Genomic DNA, 12,903 nt, shown 5'->3' on the forward strand with positions numbered 1-12,903 from the left:
TTCATAAACCACCACTATTTAGGTAAAAAATAAGCTAGATGCAAAAAAACTGTTAAAATTACAACTATAGTAATACACCAAAATAAAAGAATGCTCATGCTAAAATGGCACCTACAAGAAAATAGCCAATGTCTTATGATTAAAAGGAACCAACTGACAACTGGAGGATAATCAGGAACCACTATGTATGGAGGAGAAAAATTTAATGTGGTCTCTCTAGGCAAATGAGTTCACTTTACTAAACTAGAAAATATGCAATACACGGAAAGATGAAAAAAAGCGGTGACACGAATGGCTTGCTTTCAAACTCAACTTAGGCCCATGAAAGATTTCTTTTATTCTTAAGGTCCCTTGAATACAGAAAGGCAGTTTTAAATATATTAAAAAGTTTCAATGATCAAATATTCAGAAGAAAAAGGACTTAATTATCTTAGACTGAGCCACAGAAGGAGACTGAGTACTGTTACCTTTACATGTGTTTAGTCCTCCACCTGTGAGTGTGCTTGTAGCACGTAAGAGCCACACTCTCACTGCAGAGATAGAAAGATGAGCGGGAAGGTTTGCGGCCCACCCCGACTCCTCACTGTAACCCTCACTGCCTTGGGTAACAGCAGCAGCTGGACACAGCAGTGACCCTCAGATCAACCCTGGTTCTCTGCAGCTGGGTTTTCCAGAGTCACTGTTGTCAGAGACATCTTTGAGACCCAAACAGAGCCGCAGTGACCGCATGCCAGCTGTAAGACAGGGGCAGAGGGGAGCAGCTACCCGAACAGTCTCCCCAGCTCCCCATGACCCACTGCTGAACCGTGAGTGAGTGGATGGGGGTCTGTGCCACTCTCCGTGACTCGAGGACATCATAAAACAGGAACAAATACAAAAACCTTTTACAGACTATGTCAATAAAACGCTGGGAAAATTAAAAGCAAACCAGCTCCAAAATACAGTTTATGCCCAGCAAGTATAGTCTACTCAGGAGAAGAAAAAAAAAATCTTAGGAAAAATCTAATATTAAAGGTCCAAACACAAGACTGAATTTTCAAAAGATTAAACTAAATTTATAGATACCAATTTACAGCTCTTATATCAACCATACAAGAATTCTTGAACAGAAACAGAAAAGCAAGGAGGAGAGTAATTAGGGTTACGTACAGTGTAGTGTCTGAAAGAAAGTGAAAGCGAAAGTCGCTCAGTCATGTCTGACTCTTTGCGAACCCATGGACTATACAGTCCATGGAATTCTCTAGGCTAGAATACTGGAGTGGGTAGCCTTTCCCTTCTCCAGGGGATCTTCCCAACCCAGGGATTGAACCCAGGTCTCCCGCATTGCAGGCAGATTCTTTACCAGCTGAGCCACAAGGGAAGCCCAAGAACACTGGAGTGGGTAGCCTATCCCTTCTCCAGCGGATCTTCCTGACCCAGAAATCGAACCGGGGTGTCCTGCACTGCAGGCAGATTCTTTACCAACTGAGCTATGAGGGAAGCCTCCGGTAGTGTTTAAATATTACCAACACTTCAGTGTCCCATTTTAACAGAGTAAATGATTAATTTTCTCATCTAAGTAATTTCTACAGATAATTCTGGCACATTATAAAGACATTTCAGAAATGAAATATTTAAATGCACAAATACTACTATTATTTTTTGAAAAAAGAATCAAAAAGATAAACGACCTATGTAATTATCTAGAAAAAATGAGTTTCTTTTCCCAAATGCTAACTGTAACAAGCTGGAATGCTGTTAGTAAAGTGTTAGAAAAATTGGACACCACAACTTATCTCACCGTTCCTTTCAAGCAAGTGAGGGTCAGAATGTTTCTTGCCTATGTCTGCAAAAGATCGAACTAGGGGGATCCGGCTGGTGAACCTCTTCTCATTCTGATGGTGGTGCCTCTTCAGAAGGGCTTCTCTGACATTCTCTCTGATGGACTCGTCCAACTGGCCAGAGGCAATCATGTTGTCCAGTACCATATCTAGGCAAAGAAAATTACACAGATAGCCATCATTGTTACTAAATAAAGTCAACACCTGGATGACTGTAACACATGATAAATGGTAAATGAAATCTTACCAGGAAAATAAGACTCTTACATAGTTCTATAAAGCATTATTCTCTTCTAACATTTAATAATGGATGCATAATGATAACTATGAACACAATCCAACAAAGCTGAACATATTAATAGAGACTCTGATTTTAATAAATACTATTATTTATTAAAAAGCTATTGTTACATACCAAGAGCCTTCCTATATAGCTGAAGGTGCTTTACTGATACGTATATAGTAAATTCCATTAAACTGGATATTTAAATAATACTGGTACCTAAGAAATGAAGATATTTTATGGCTTCACCTCATATTTTTCTCCAAAACTGTAGATGAAAATCTGTATTCATTCATTCAATAATTAACTATTTACTGAGCACCTATTACAGCAATTAACCAAGCAGACTGAGTTTCTGCTCTCACTCGTCCAGAGGCAGAAAACCAATGAGTAACTGAACAGATAAAATATGAAGTAGTAACTCTGTGGAAGATGTATGTACCAGGCTGTGAGGTGGGTGTGGGATTTGGGGGCGGGGGGGGCGGTTTGACGACAATGACAATTATATGTTACTGTGCTATCTGGACTTTTTTTTTTCTGTTTTTTTCACTTATTTCTATTAGTTGGAGGCTAATTACTTTATGGACTATTTTTAATTTACAAAGTACACACTGATATAAATATTTTTTAAAAGCGCCACTAACTTGAAATAAGAGTCAAGCTTTCAAAACTGTTTAAGTTTCCTCAGAGAAAAACTGTAAGGGATCAAACTAGCAGGTAAACTCTAACAGTAAAACCACAACTACAGGCTACCATATATGTGAAAACTGGACTGTACCTTTACTACGATACACTGTATTATGTGATCACTGGAAAGCCAAAGTAAGACATACTACATTTATCTAAATTTAATATTTCTAATTCCCAAATCACTTTTTTAGTCATTTATAGAAGACAAGAAAATTAAGGACTTTGATAACTGAAAGATTCGCAGCACAAGGTCAAGTTAACAATCTGGTAACATCAAAGTATTTCCAGCCTGAGAAATTCTAATAAGTTTATGGTTCTCTTGAAGATCAAATACGACAGCTTCTTCTTTTTATATCGAGGTGACTATAATGGTAGTCACACTATAACATTTATTACTACTGAACTTGATTTTGGTTTTGAGCAACTTCAGCTAATGACCAAGTAGCTTCATCACAGCATCTTTTTGTTCTTTCTCTCTCCATTTCCACTGGTACCACCTGCCACACTTCAGGTCGCTAGCATTTCTTGCTGAGACATTCCAAGAGAATAAACCACCTCCTGGCTTCTAACCTCTTCTAGTCCAAAGCCACCCTACCTCCTCCTCCCAGAATAATCCTGCTGACACACATCAAGACCACTGTTGTTGTTCAGTTGCTCAGTTGTGTCCGACTCTTTGTGACCTCATTGACTGTAGCCCACCACGCTCCCCTGTCCCTCACTATCTCCCAGACTTTGCTCAAATTCATGCCCACTGAGTTGGTGATGCTATTCAACGATCTCATCCTCTGTCACCCTTTTCTCACTTTACCTTCAATCTTTCTCAGCATCAGGATCTTTTCTAATGAGTCGGCTTTTTGCTTCAAGTGGCCAAAGTATCGGAGCTTCTACATCAGTCCTTCCAGTAAATATTCAGGATTGATTTCTTTAGGATTGACTAGTTTGATCTCCATGCAGTCCAAGGGACTCTCAAGAGTCTACTCCAGCACCACAGTTTGAAATTATCAATTTTTTGGTGCTCAGCTTTTTTTATGGTCCAACTCTCAGAGCCATACATGACTACTGGGAAAACCATAGCTTTGACTAGACGGACCTTCATCGGCAAAGCTTTCCTTCCAAGTAAACACCTTTTAGTGTCATGGCTGCAGTCACTGCTTGCAGTGATTTTGGAGCCTAAGAAAATCAAATCTGTCACTGTTACCACTTTTTCCCCTTCTACTTGCCATGAAGTGGTAGGATCAGATGCCATGATCTTAGTTTTCTGAATGTTGAGCTTTAAGCCAGCTTTTTTCATTCTCCTCTTTCACCCTCATCAAGAGGCTCTTTAGTTCCTCTTCACTTTCTGCCATTAGAATGGTATCATCTGCATATCTGCTGCTGCTGCTGCTAAGTTGCTTCAGTCGTGTCCGACTCTCTGCAACCCCATAGACGGCAGCCCACCAGGCTCTGCCGTCCCTGGGATTCTCCAGGCAAGAACACTGGAGTGGGTTGCCATTTCCTTCTCCAATGCATGAAAGTGAAAAGTGAAAGTGAAGTCGCTCAGTCGTGTCTGACTGTTAGCAACCCCATGGACTGCAGCCTACCAGGATCCTCCATCCATGGGATTCTCCAGGCAAGAGTACTGGAGTGGGGTGCCATTGCCTTCTCCATCTGCATATCTGAGGTCATTGATATTTCTCTTGACAATCTTAATTTCAACTTGTGATTCATCCAGCCCAGCATTTCACATGTGGTACTCTGTATGTAAGCTAAATAAACAAGGTGACAATATACAGCCTTGTTGTATCCTATTCCCAATACGGAACCAGTCAGTTGTTCCACATCTGGTTAATATTCTCATACTTAAAGATCACTGAGAACCAAAATGCCTATCAAATCAAACCCAATTTCTTAACCCAGTAATTCAAGGATAGTTGTAACTCACCTGTAAATTATTTTCCTGCAAATCTCAAGAAACCTGTATACTCACAGAGAACTGACCTTCCTGAGATCATACCTGCTGGTACTTTCTAGCCTTCTCTTCCTTCTCTTCCTCCTTAGAACACTTTCTTTCCTCTCACACCACCTTCCCCTTGCTGCCATGTGTTCACGTTCTATGGATAAGTTGTGCAGTTAATGTACCTTCTAGGTCTCTCCAGATACCACGGTCCAGAAACAAGCAAACGGAAAGCTCCTTCCTCTGCACCTCCAAAGAACAGACTCTGGATCTTGCTTATGGCACTAGTCACTGTCTTCTTGACACTATAGCTACATCTGTCTCAGTTCATCTTTCAGACTCCAAAATTACCAAGGATAAAAAGGGTTATTTACATCTAACTCTTCATACTGCCCTGCACAGAATGGAAGCTCAACATGTAACCATCAAATCAACAGTCCAGAATTCCACTTTATTTTCCTTATTTATCTCAACTTCACTGCAATTTAAACATAAAGAAGTCACTTTGCTGTCACCTGCTATTTCATCGAGAGTGCTTGCTCTCATATCCAGCATGACTGTTCCATTTAAGATGCAACTTCTCAGCTCAAAAAGACTATGTAAAGAAAGAGTTGCCACATAAGGTTTACTCCACCGGTCACCACCATCTTCAACATCCTCTTCAAATTTCAGCCATCTGAAATGTATAATGTATACAAATATGTTACAAATAGTGATGATTCTGTTTAATATGACAAATGCAAGCATATTCTTATAAAGAGAAAAAAAGATCACCATCACCAAAATAAAATTTTTCTACACACTTTTACAAATTAGGCTAATGGTCTGTAATGTTGAGAGTCACTAGATCTTGGCAGTTCCTCTTTCTGTTCCAGCTGTCACAACAGTAACTCTATAGAAACAAACTCTGGAATTCCATCACGTCAACTTCCAATCTTATTTTAAACTGTGAATATGCAAAATGTCTTCTCAGATTTTTTTCTCTAATTAAAGACACGAAAATCTACAGTTAACATAATTCCTTTTGTGTTCTATTACGGTATTAAGAATTATTTAATGAAACAAATTATGAGAATAAAGAGAAAAATTAAACACTGAATTTCTAGACCCAAGGAAATTCTCTACTCATTGTTTTAAAGCATCGTGTGTCTCACAGTTTCAATCTTATGTTTCCGTTACTGAGAGGAACCAAGAAGCAGCAGTTGGAAGCTCCGAGCGAGAGCGTCAGCACCTGGCCGTCTCCTTCCACTCGTACTCCTCCCCGTCCCTGTAGCACAGCTCGTCCATCTCCGTGAAGAGGTCGTGGGGCATGTGCTCCTCATCATCGTCCTCAGTGCCAAGGATGAACTGCACCCTCTGGGATGGCGTGTCTGGACAAAAATCAGAATTTAAACACACACACTCAAAAATCTTCCCCAATTAACACAAAGGCAAATTCAATGCAGAATTTCCAAAAGTGAGGAAATTCTCTACTCACTGTTTTGTTACAGATATATTCCATTAAAACAAATTTCTTCTGATTATTATTAAAATAATACAATTCTGAAAGGAAATAAGGGCCAACAATCTAGAAAAAAAGAATTTCACAGAAAGATCACCTCTATAGATGAAAAAGAAAAACAGTATGTTAAAGATAACTCACACTAATCTTCAACAAACTTCAGTAAAAACAAAGTAAGCAATATCCAAAACCAAGAAAACACTGTGCATAAAACAGGACTTTGCCCTCATCAAAAATAGATGGAAATGTTAGACAACATACAACATTTAAAATAGTTAATTAAATAAATAAAATAGTTAATTAATAAGTAATTAAGTTGAAAAGTAAAAATAAAAAATCCCTGAGTTTCAAAAAAAAAAAAACGAGAAAACGCAAAACTAACTTTTCTTACGATCACGGAAAAGCAAGTCTGTCTCTGAGGTCAGAGACACAGGACAGGTCACAGCCACTCATGATCTCCGAGTCTATCTGTGTGGTACAGGATTCCCAACGGAGAAATTAACATACATTCTAGCCCAGAACAACTTAAACCCACAGGGGGCCCAGAATAAAGCATACATAAGCATACAACAACAAGCATCAATTAAAAACAAAATCAGATTCTTCCAAATATGAGAGAGGATATCAAATTGAAAATTTACATCTAAGTAAATAAACCTCCAGGAACTTAAAACCCCAACAGGGAAATTAAAACAGGTGACATAGCAGACTAGAAGTAGAACTGTTCAAGGAAAAGACAGATGTAAGGAGGAGGTTATACAGAATGCATTAAGGACAAGACAGAAACACACATGGTTAAGAGATACAGAAAACAGAATAAGCTAGCCAAAGAGGAAAAACACCAGATAGAGGAAAATATAAAGAACAGGAGAAGAGGAAGAGTACGAAATGCAAAACTGTACAGTATGCACATGACATGGGTCTTCACAATGAAGGAATATTCTGGGACCAACACATGACAAAACCGTGGTGTGACTGGACTTCTAACACCTGAATCTTTCAACAGTTAGGTCTTACATATCTTTGTGAAATTTATCCCCAAATAATTTTTCTGGTGCTACTGTCTCAGTATTTACTTCATTTTCTGATTGTTCATTGCTCTTATATAGAGATACGGTTGATTCCGTACCCTGATTTTGTATCCTGCAACTTTGCTAAACTCATGTATTTCTGTAGCTTTGTAGACTGCTTAGGATTTGCTACATATGTTATTCTGTAATTGTGAATAAAGACAGTTTTACATCTTCGTTTATCTTCTGGATGTATTTCATTTCTTTCTTGCCGTATTCCGCTGAAGAGGTGTGCCAGTGCCATGCTGAACAGAAGTGGTGAGAGAGGACAGCCTGCCTTTTCCCAGTTCACGGGGAGAAAACTTTCAGTCTCCCACCAGCGTTTCTAGATGCTCTCTATCACACTGAGGAAGTTTCTTAATATTCCTAGTATGTTAGGGGAATTTTATCATGAATGGGGGTGGAATTTTTCTGTCTTATTGATATGATTACATGGTGTTTTTCTGGTTTATACCGTTAATAAGTTTACATTGATAGATGTTTAAATTTTAAAACAACCCTGAATTTCCACTTGCTTATCAATTTCCTATTGCTGCTATAGTCAATTGCTACAAATTCGGTGGCTTAAATAACACAAGTTTATTCTCTTACAGTTGTGGAGACCATAAGTCCAAAATGGGTTTTATACAGGGCTAAAACCATGGGGATGGTTCTCCCTGGAGGCTCCAGCTTCTGGAGGTTGCCTACATTCCCGGGGTCTGGACCCCTCCCCACTGTATCAATACCACCACTGTCTCCTTTGATCTTCTGACTCCTTGTGATTAAATCCAGACCATCTCCATTAATCCAGCATGATCTCCACCACTCAAGATCCTCTAATTTAGTCACATCTGTAAATTCACCTTTGCTAAATAAGGTTAACACTCAGATTCCAGACATCAGGGACGCAGACAAGGTGGGGGCCACCACTCAGCAAAGTGCTGTCATGATGGATTAGCTCTCTTAAATATTGGTGGAAAAAAGATGTGTTTATTTTCTTAAGGACTTCTGAATCTACATTTCTGAGAAGTAATTAGTGTGCAGTTTTATTCTCTCGTAACATCTTTATAAAGTTTTGGTACCAGGGTAATGCTGGCTTCACAAGATGACTTGGGAAGTGAGGAAGTTTTCTAATATTCCTAGTTTGCTATTCCTAGTCTTGTCATCTTCAATAATCTGGCAGAGTCTGTGTTATTTCTTATTTTTATATGTTGCTATGTATGGGGAAGTAAATTTTCATCATGGATTGTCTGAGACTACAAATTCAATTTCTTTTTCTACATGCAGGGTAATTCAAGTTACCCATTTCTGCTTAAGAGCATGTAATCCTAAGAAACTTCCTCATTTAATCTGAAGTACCAATTTTGTTGGCACAGAATCATTCATAATACTCCCTCTATAGTCTTTAATATCTGTAGAATCTGTACTGAAAATTTCTGGTGCTGGTCATTTGTATCCTTTTTCCCCCTCACATGATCAGTCTGGCCATTTAGATTTATCAATTTTATTGATCTTTTCAAAGAACCAGATTTTAGTCGAATTGATTTTTGCTAATATTGGTCTAATTTTTAGTTAATTCATTTTTGCTTTCATTTCAATTATTTCTTTTCCATATTTTGGTTTAATTTGCTCTATTTGTTCCTTCAATTTCTTAAATTTCAAGCTTAAATCACTGATTAGGTCTTTCCTTTTTTCTAATATTAAGATAAAATGCTATACATTTTTCTCTAAGCACTGCTTCAGCCACACCTGACAAATTTCAAACTATAGACATCCTCACTTTGCAGAGAGCCATGCTAAATGAAACCTGTGCATGTCAGAACTATGTCCTCACTGTGAAGAATGTCGTCTCAGATACTGTCTATACTGGGTTTTCATTTTCATGAATTCAAGATACTTTCTAACTTATATTGTGATTGCATTATTAACCCATGAGTACTGTGAATGCACCATTAACCCATGAGTTACTGAGAAGCTTTGCATTTAATTTCCAAATGTCTGGGTATTTACCTCAGTATATTCCTAGTTTAATTCTATTGTGGTCAGAGAATATACTTTCAGTCCTTTCAAATGTACTGACTTGTTTTATGGCCTAGAATATGATCTTGGTAAATCTTTGATATGCACTTGTAAAGAATGTATATTTTGCTGTGGTTGAGTTCTATGCATGTGACTATCAACCTGATAGTGTTACTTAGGTTTTCCATATCCTTACTGATTTTTTGTTCACTTGTTCTATCCATTACTGAGGAAGGAGAGCTGTTATTTCCAACTACACTTGTCGATTTCTCTCTTTCCAGTTTTACCAGTTTTTGCTTCACGGATTTTGAAGCTATTTAGGACTGTTACATCTTGGTTTCAGCAGTTTGATATTTGTGATTTTGGGTGGTTTTCTTCATGTTTCTTCTCCTTGGGCTTTGCTGAATTCCTTGGACCTGTTTCAGAGTTTTAATTACTTTTGGAAATTTTTCTGGCACTCCAATTATATACATGTTAGACTAACTGAACTGATATTGTCTGACAAATTACTGATGCTGTTTATTGGTTTTTCAGCTTTTTTGTGTGTTTCATTTTGATTAGTTTCTATCACAATCTCTTTAAAAAAATCACTAATCTTTCTTGTTCTGTAATGTCAAATCATCTGTTAATCTTATCTGGCATACTATTCATTTCAGATACTATATTTTTCACATGTAGAAGTTCCATTTGGGACTTTCATGTATTTTCAGCTTCCCTCCTCATCAGTCTATTTTTCTCTCTCCCTTTGATCATATAAAGAGTATTTATTATACTGCTTTAACACGCTTGCTTTAGAATTCTATTAAGTCTGTCATTTCTGGATCTGCTCCTACTGATTTATTTGTCTCTTGGTTACATCTACCTTCCTACATCACTATATTTCAAGTAAGTTGTGAATGTCAGATATTGTGCACTTCACATGGTTGAATGCTAGGTTTTACTGCATTTCTTTCAGTAGTACTAGACTGTTCTGACATGCAGAAACTCGATGTCAATTTAATTCTTTGAAGACCTGCTTTAAAAATTTTTTTTAGTAGATTCATTGCAGTCTTGAGTGTAAAACTGATTTAGACCTCCTACTGAGTCCTACTGAGACCTCTACGTCAGAATAGTGGGAACACATCCTATACCTAGTTTTTGTGTGAAATCCAGGAACTACTTACTGTAACTGCTTTCTGGAGGCAACCTGCAAGCCTCAGACAGTTTTCTGTCACACACACCCACATGAGCATTCAGCCAAAGACTGAACAGTGCCCTTCTTCAGACCTTTGGAACCCTCTCTGTGTGCAGCTCTCTATTCTCTGGCACTCTACATCTTAAATGCTAACACGTTCAGTTCAATCACTCAGTTGTGTCTGACTCTTTGCGACCCCATGAATCACAGCACGCCAGGCCTCCCTGTCCATCACCAACTCCTGGAGTTTACTCAAACTCATGCCCATTGAGTCGGTGATGCCATCCAGCCATCTCATCCTCTGTCGCCCCTTGTCCTCCTGCCCCCAATCCCTCCCAGCATCAGGGTCTTTCCCAATGAGTCAACTCTTCACATGAGGTGGCCAAAGTATTGGAGTTTCAGCTTCAGCATCAGTCCTTCCAATGAACACCCAGGACGGATCTCCTTTAGGATGGACTGGTTGGATCTCCTTGCAGTCCAAGGGACTCTCAAGAGTCTTCTCCAACACTACAGTTCAAAAGCATCAATTCTTTGGCGCTCAGCTAACACCTTAGGCCTCCCCAACCCCAGCCTATCTTCTCAGCCCTGAGAGCTGCGAGGTTCTGTCCTGGTTCCTCAGGTTGTGGCCTGGGAACCACCTCACTTGACAAGCTCAGGAACCACAGGGCCCAGCTTGCCGCTTCCCCTCTCAGAGCTCAGCATCCTATGCTGCCTGTCGCCCCATGTCTGAAAACTACTACTTCAAACACTTTGTGCAGTTCTCTAGCTATTTACAGTTGGAAGGCAAATTCAATTCCTATTATTCCATCATGTCCAGAAGCAGCAGACCAGCATAATCTCTTTTTAGAGAGTCAGGGGAAGAAAGAAGCCACCTCATTCATAGCAATTTCTAGGATACAGACGGGCAGTTGAAACCAAAATAAACCCACCTCTGTGGCATAAAACTTTTCTAGGCATAATAACTCCATGAAAAGTCACAAATATTTTCTCTACCAAATATATTTTTCAAACCACTATATTTAGACTTCAAATGTCAGACCTCAGCATAAACATTAAACCACCTAGCCAGGTGAACATATAAACATAATTAAGTAAAAAAATTTTCTATTAAAAAATACTGTGTACCTTTTTACTCAGAATGAAATAAAGAAGCATATTCATCTACTCACAAAGTAAGATATTCTAAACTGGATGGATCGTCACATGGAACAGCAGAATACTTGTTGCTCAGTCACATCTGACTCTTTGCCACCACAAGGTCTGTATGAAGCCTGCCCACTCCTCTGCCCACCGGATTCTCCAGATGAGAATACTGGAGTGGGTTGCCATTTCCTTCTCCTGGGGGTGCTCCGACCCAGGGACTGAACCCAGATCTCCTGCTTGGCAGGCAGATTCCCTACCACTGAGCCACCTGGGAAGCCCAGCAAGATACTTCTCAACTACCAATAGCATCAGAGTCCACCAGTGATCCTTTCTAAAATGAGCATCGACTTTCCCTTTGCTAGTGATGTTATCTTTCTTGGCTATTGGACCACTTAATATTGATAGAGTTTATCAGGCTGTCAGTATCTCTTAGGACTGGAGAAGAGATTCCCGTCATGTAGCCTCTCTAAGTTGAGGCTTCTCCGTCTATACAATGAAAACAATAATACCAATCTTTAGTTTTTTTAAATGCTGAGAAGATTAACTCAAAGGGCATATGTCAAGGGCTTTGTGGAATACTTCACAGAAATGGCAGTTAGTATTTTACTAGCCCATCAGTATTTCCCTTCCTTCAGTTGTGACATAAGTTGTATAATATACAGTAATTCTTTCACTCTTCAACAAAACTTTTTTAGCACAGCACCCAAGTGCCCATGGGGTGCAGCTCACTCAGCTCCTGAGAGCACACACACAGGATCAGTGGTGCAGACAGCCACGAGAGCCATGATGTCCTCAAAAACCAGTGATGCCCTGGATGTCGACCGAGTACATGTCTAAGGTCCTGCTCAAGCTGCACAACTGTTCTCTCTGGTTCTCCCCTTTGCGGCTCTCAGGGCCGCTTAAATAACTGGCAATTGTCATTATCGGACATTATTAATTTTCTTTCCTCTACTATATGCTTTTTTCCTAAGATTCCCAACATTTACTGTGTCTGCTGGCACTTCTTTATTGCTCTGCTCTCAAACAAAAAAGTCTGTCTTTCTAAAGACAAAACTATCTAATCAAAGCACTCTTTTTTTTTTCCCACAGAAAACCAAGTAATCCAGCCTAAGGGACAAAATCTTCTGGTCAAAACACGTACTTAAAAATGAAAACAAAATTGCTTTGGCTATTTGAGGTTTTTTGTATTTCCATACAAATTGTGAAGTTTTTTGTTCTAGTTTTGTGAAGAATGCCATTGGTAGCTTGATAGGGCTTGCATTGAATCTACAGATTGCTTTGGGTAGTATAC

General features: G+C 39.0%; 1 protein-coding gene across 7 annotated transcripts in view; it reads right to left on the reverse strand.

Moving 5' to 3' along the window:
- Nucleotides 1-12,903, reverse strand: part of SLC4A7 (solute carrier family 4 member 7) — a 118,971-nt gene that overhangs the window by 57,637 nt on the left and 48,431 nt on the right. For all 7 annotated transcript variants that reach the window (XM_070455271.1, XM_070455268.1, XM_070455267.1 and 4 more), the window contains exons 4-6: nt 5,958-6,096; nt 5,242-5,402; nt 1,781-1,969 (exon numbers count right to left, since the gene is read on the reverse strand). In XM_070455271.1, coding sequence (XP_070311372.1) covers nt 1,781-1,969; nt 5,242-5,402; nt 5,958-6,096 — 489 coding nt within the window. The remainder of the gene's footprint in view (nt 1-1,780; nt 1,970-5,241; nt 5,403-5,957; nt 6,097-12,903) is intronic.

Source organism: Odocoileus virginianus, chromosome 26, assembly GCF_023699985.2.
Source record: "Odocoileus virginianus isolate 20LAN1187 ecotype Illinois chromosome 26, Ovbor_1.2, whole genome shotgun sequence".
Taxonomy (NCBI): Eukaryota; Metazoa; Chordata; class Mammalia; order Artiodactyla; family Cervidae; genus Odocoileus; species Odocoileus virginianus.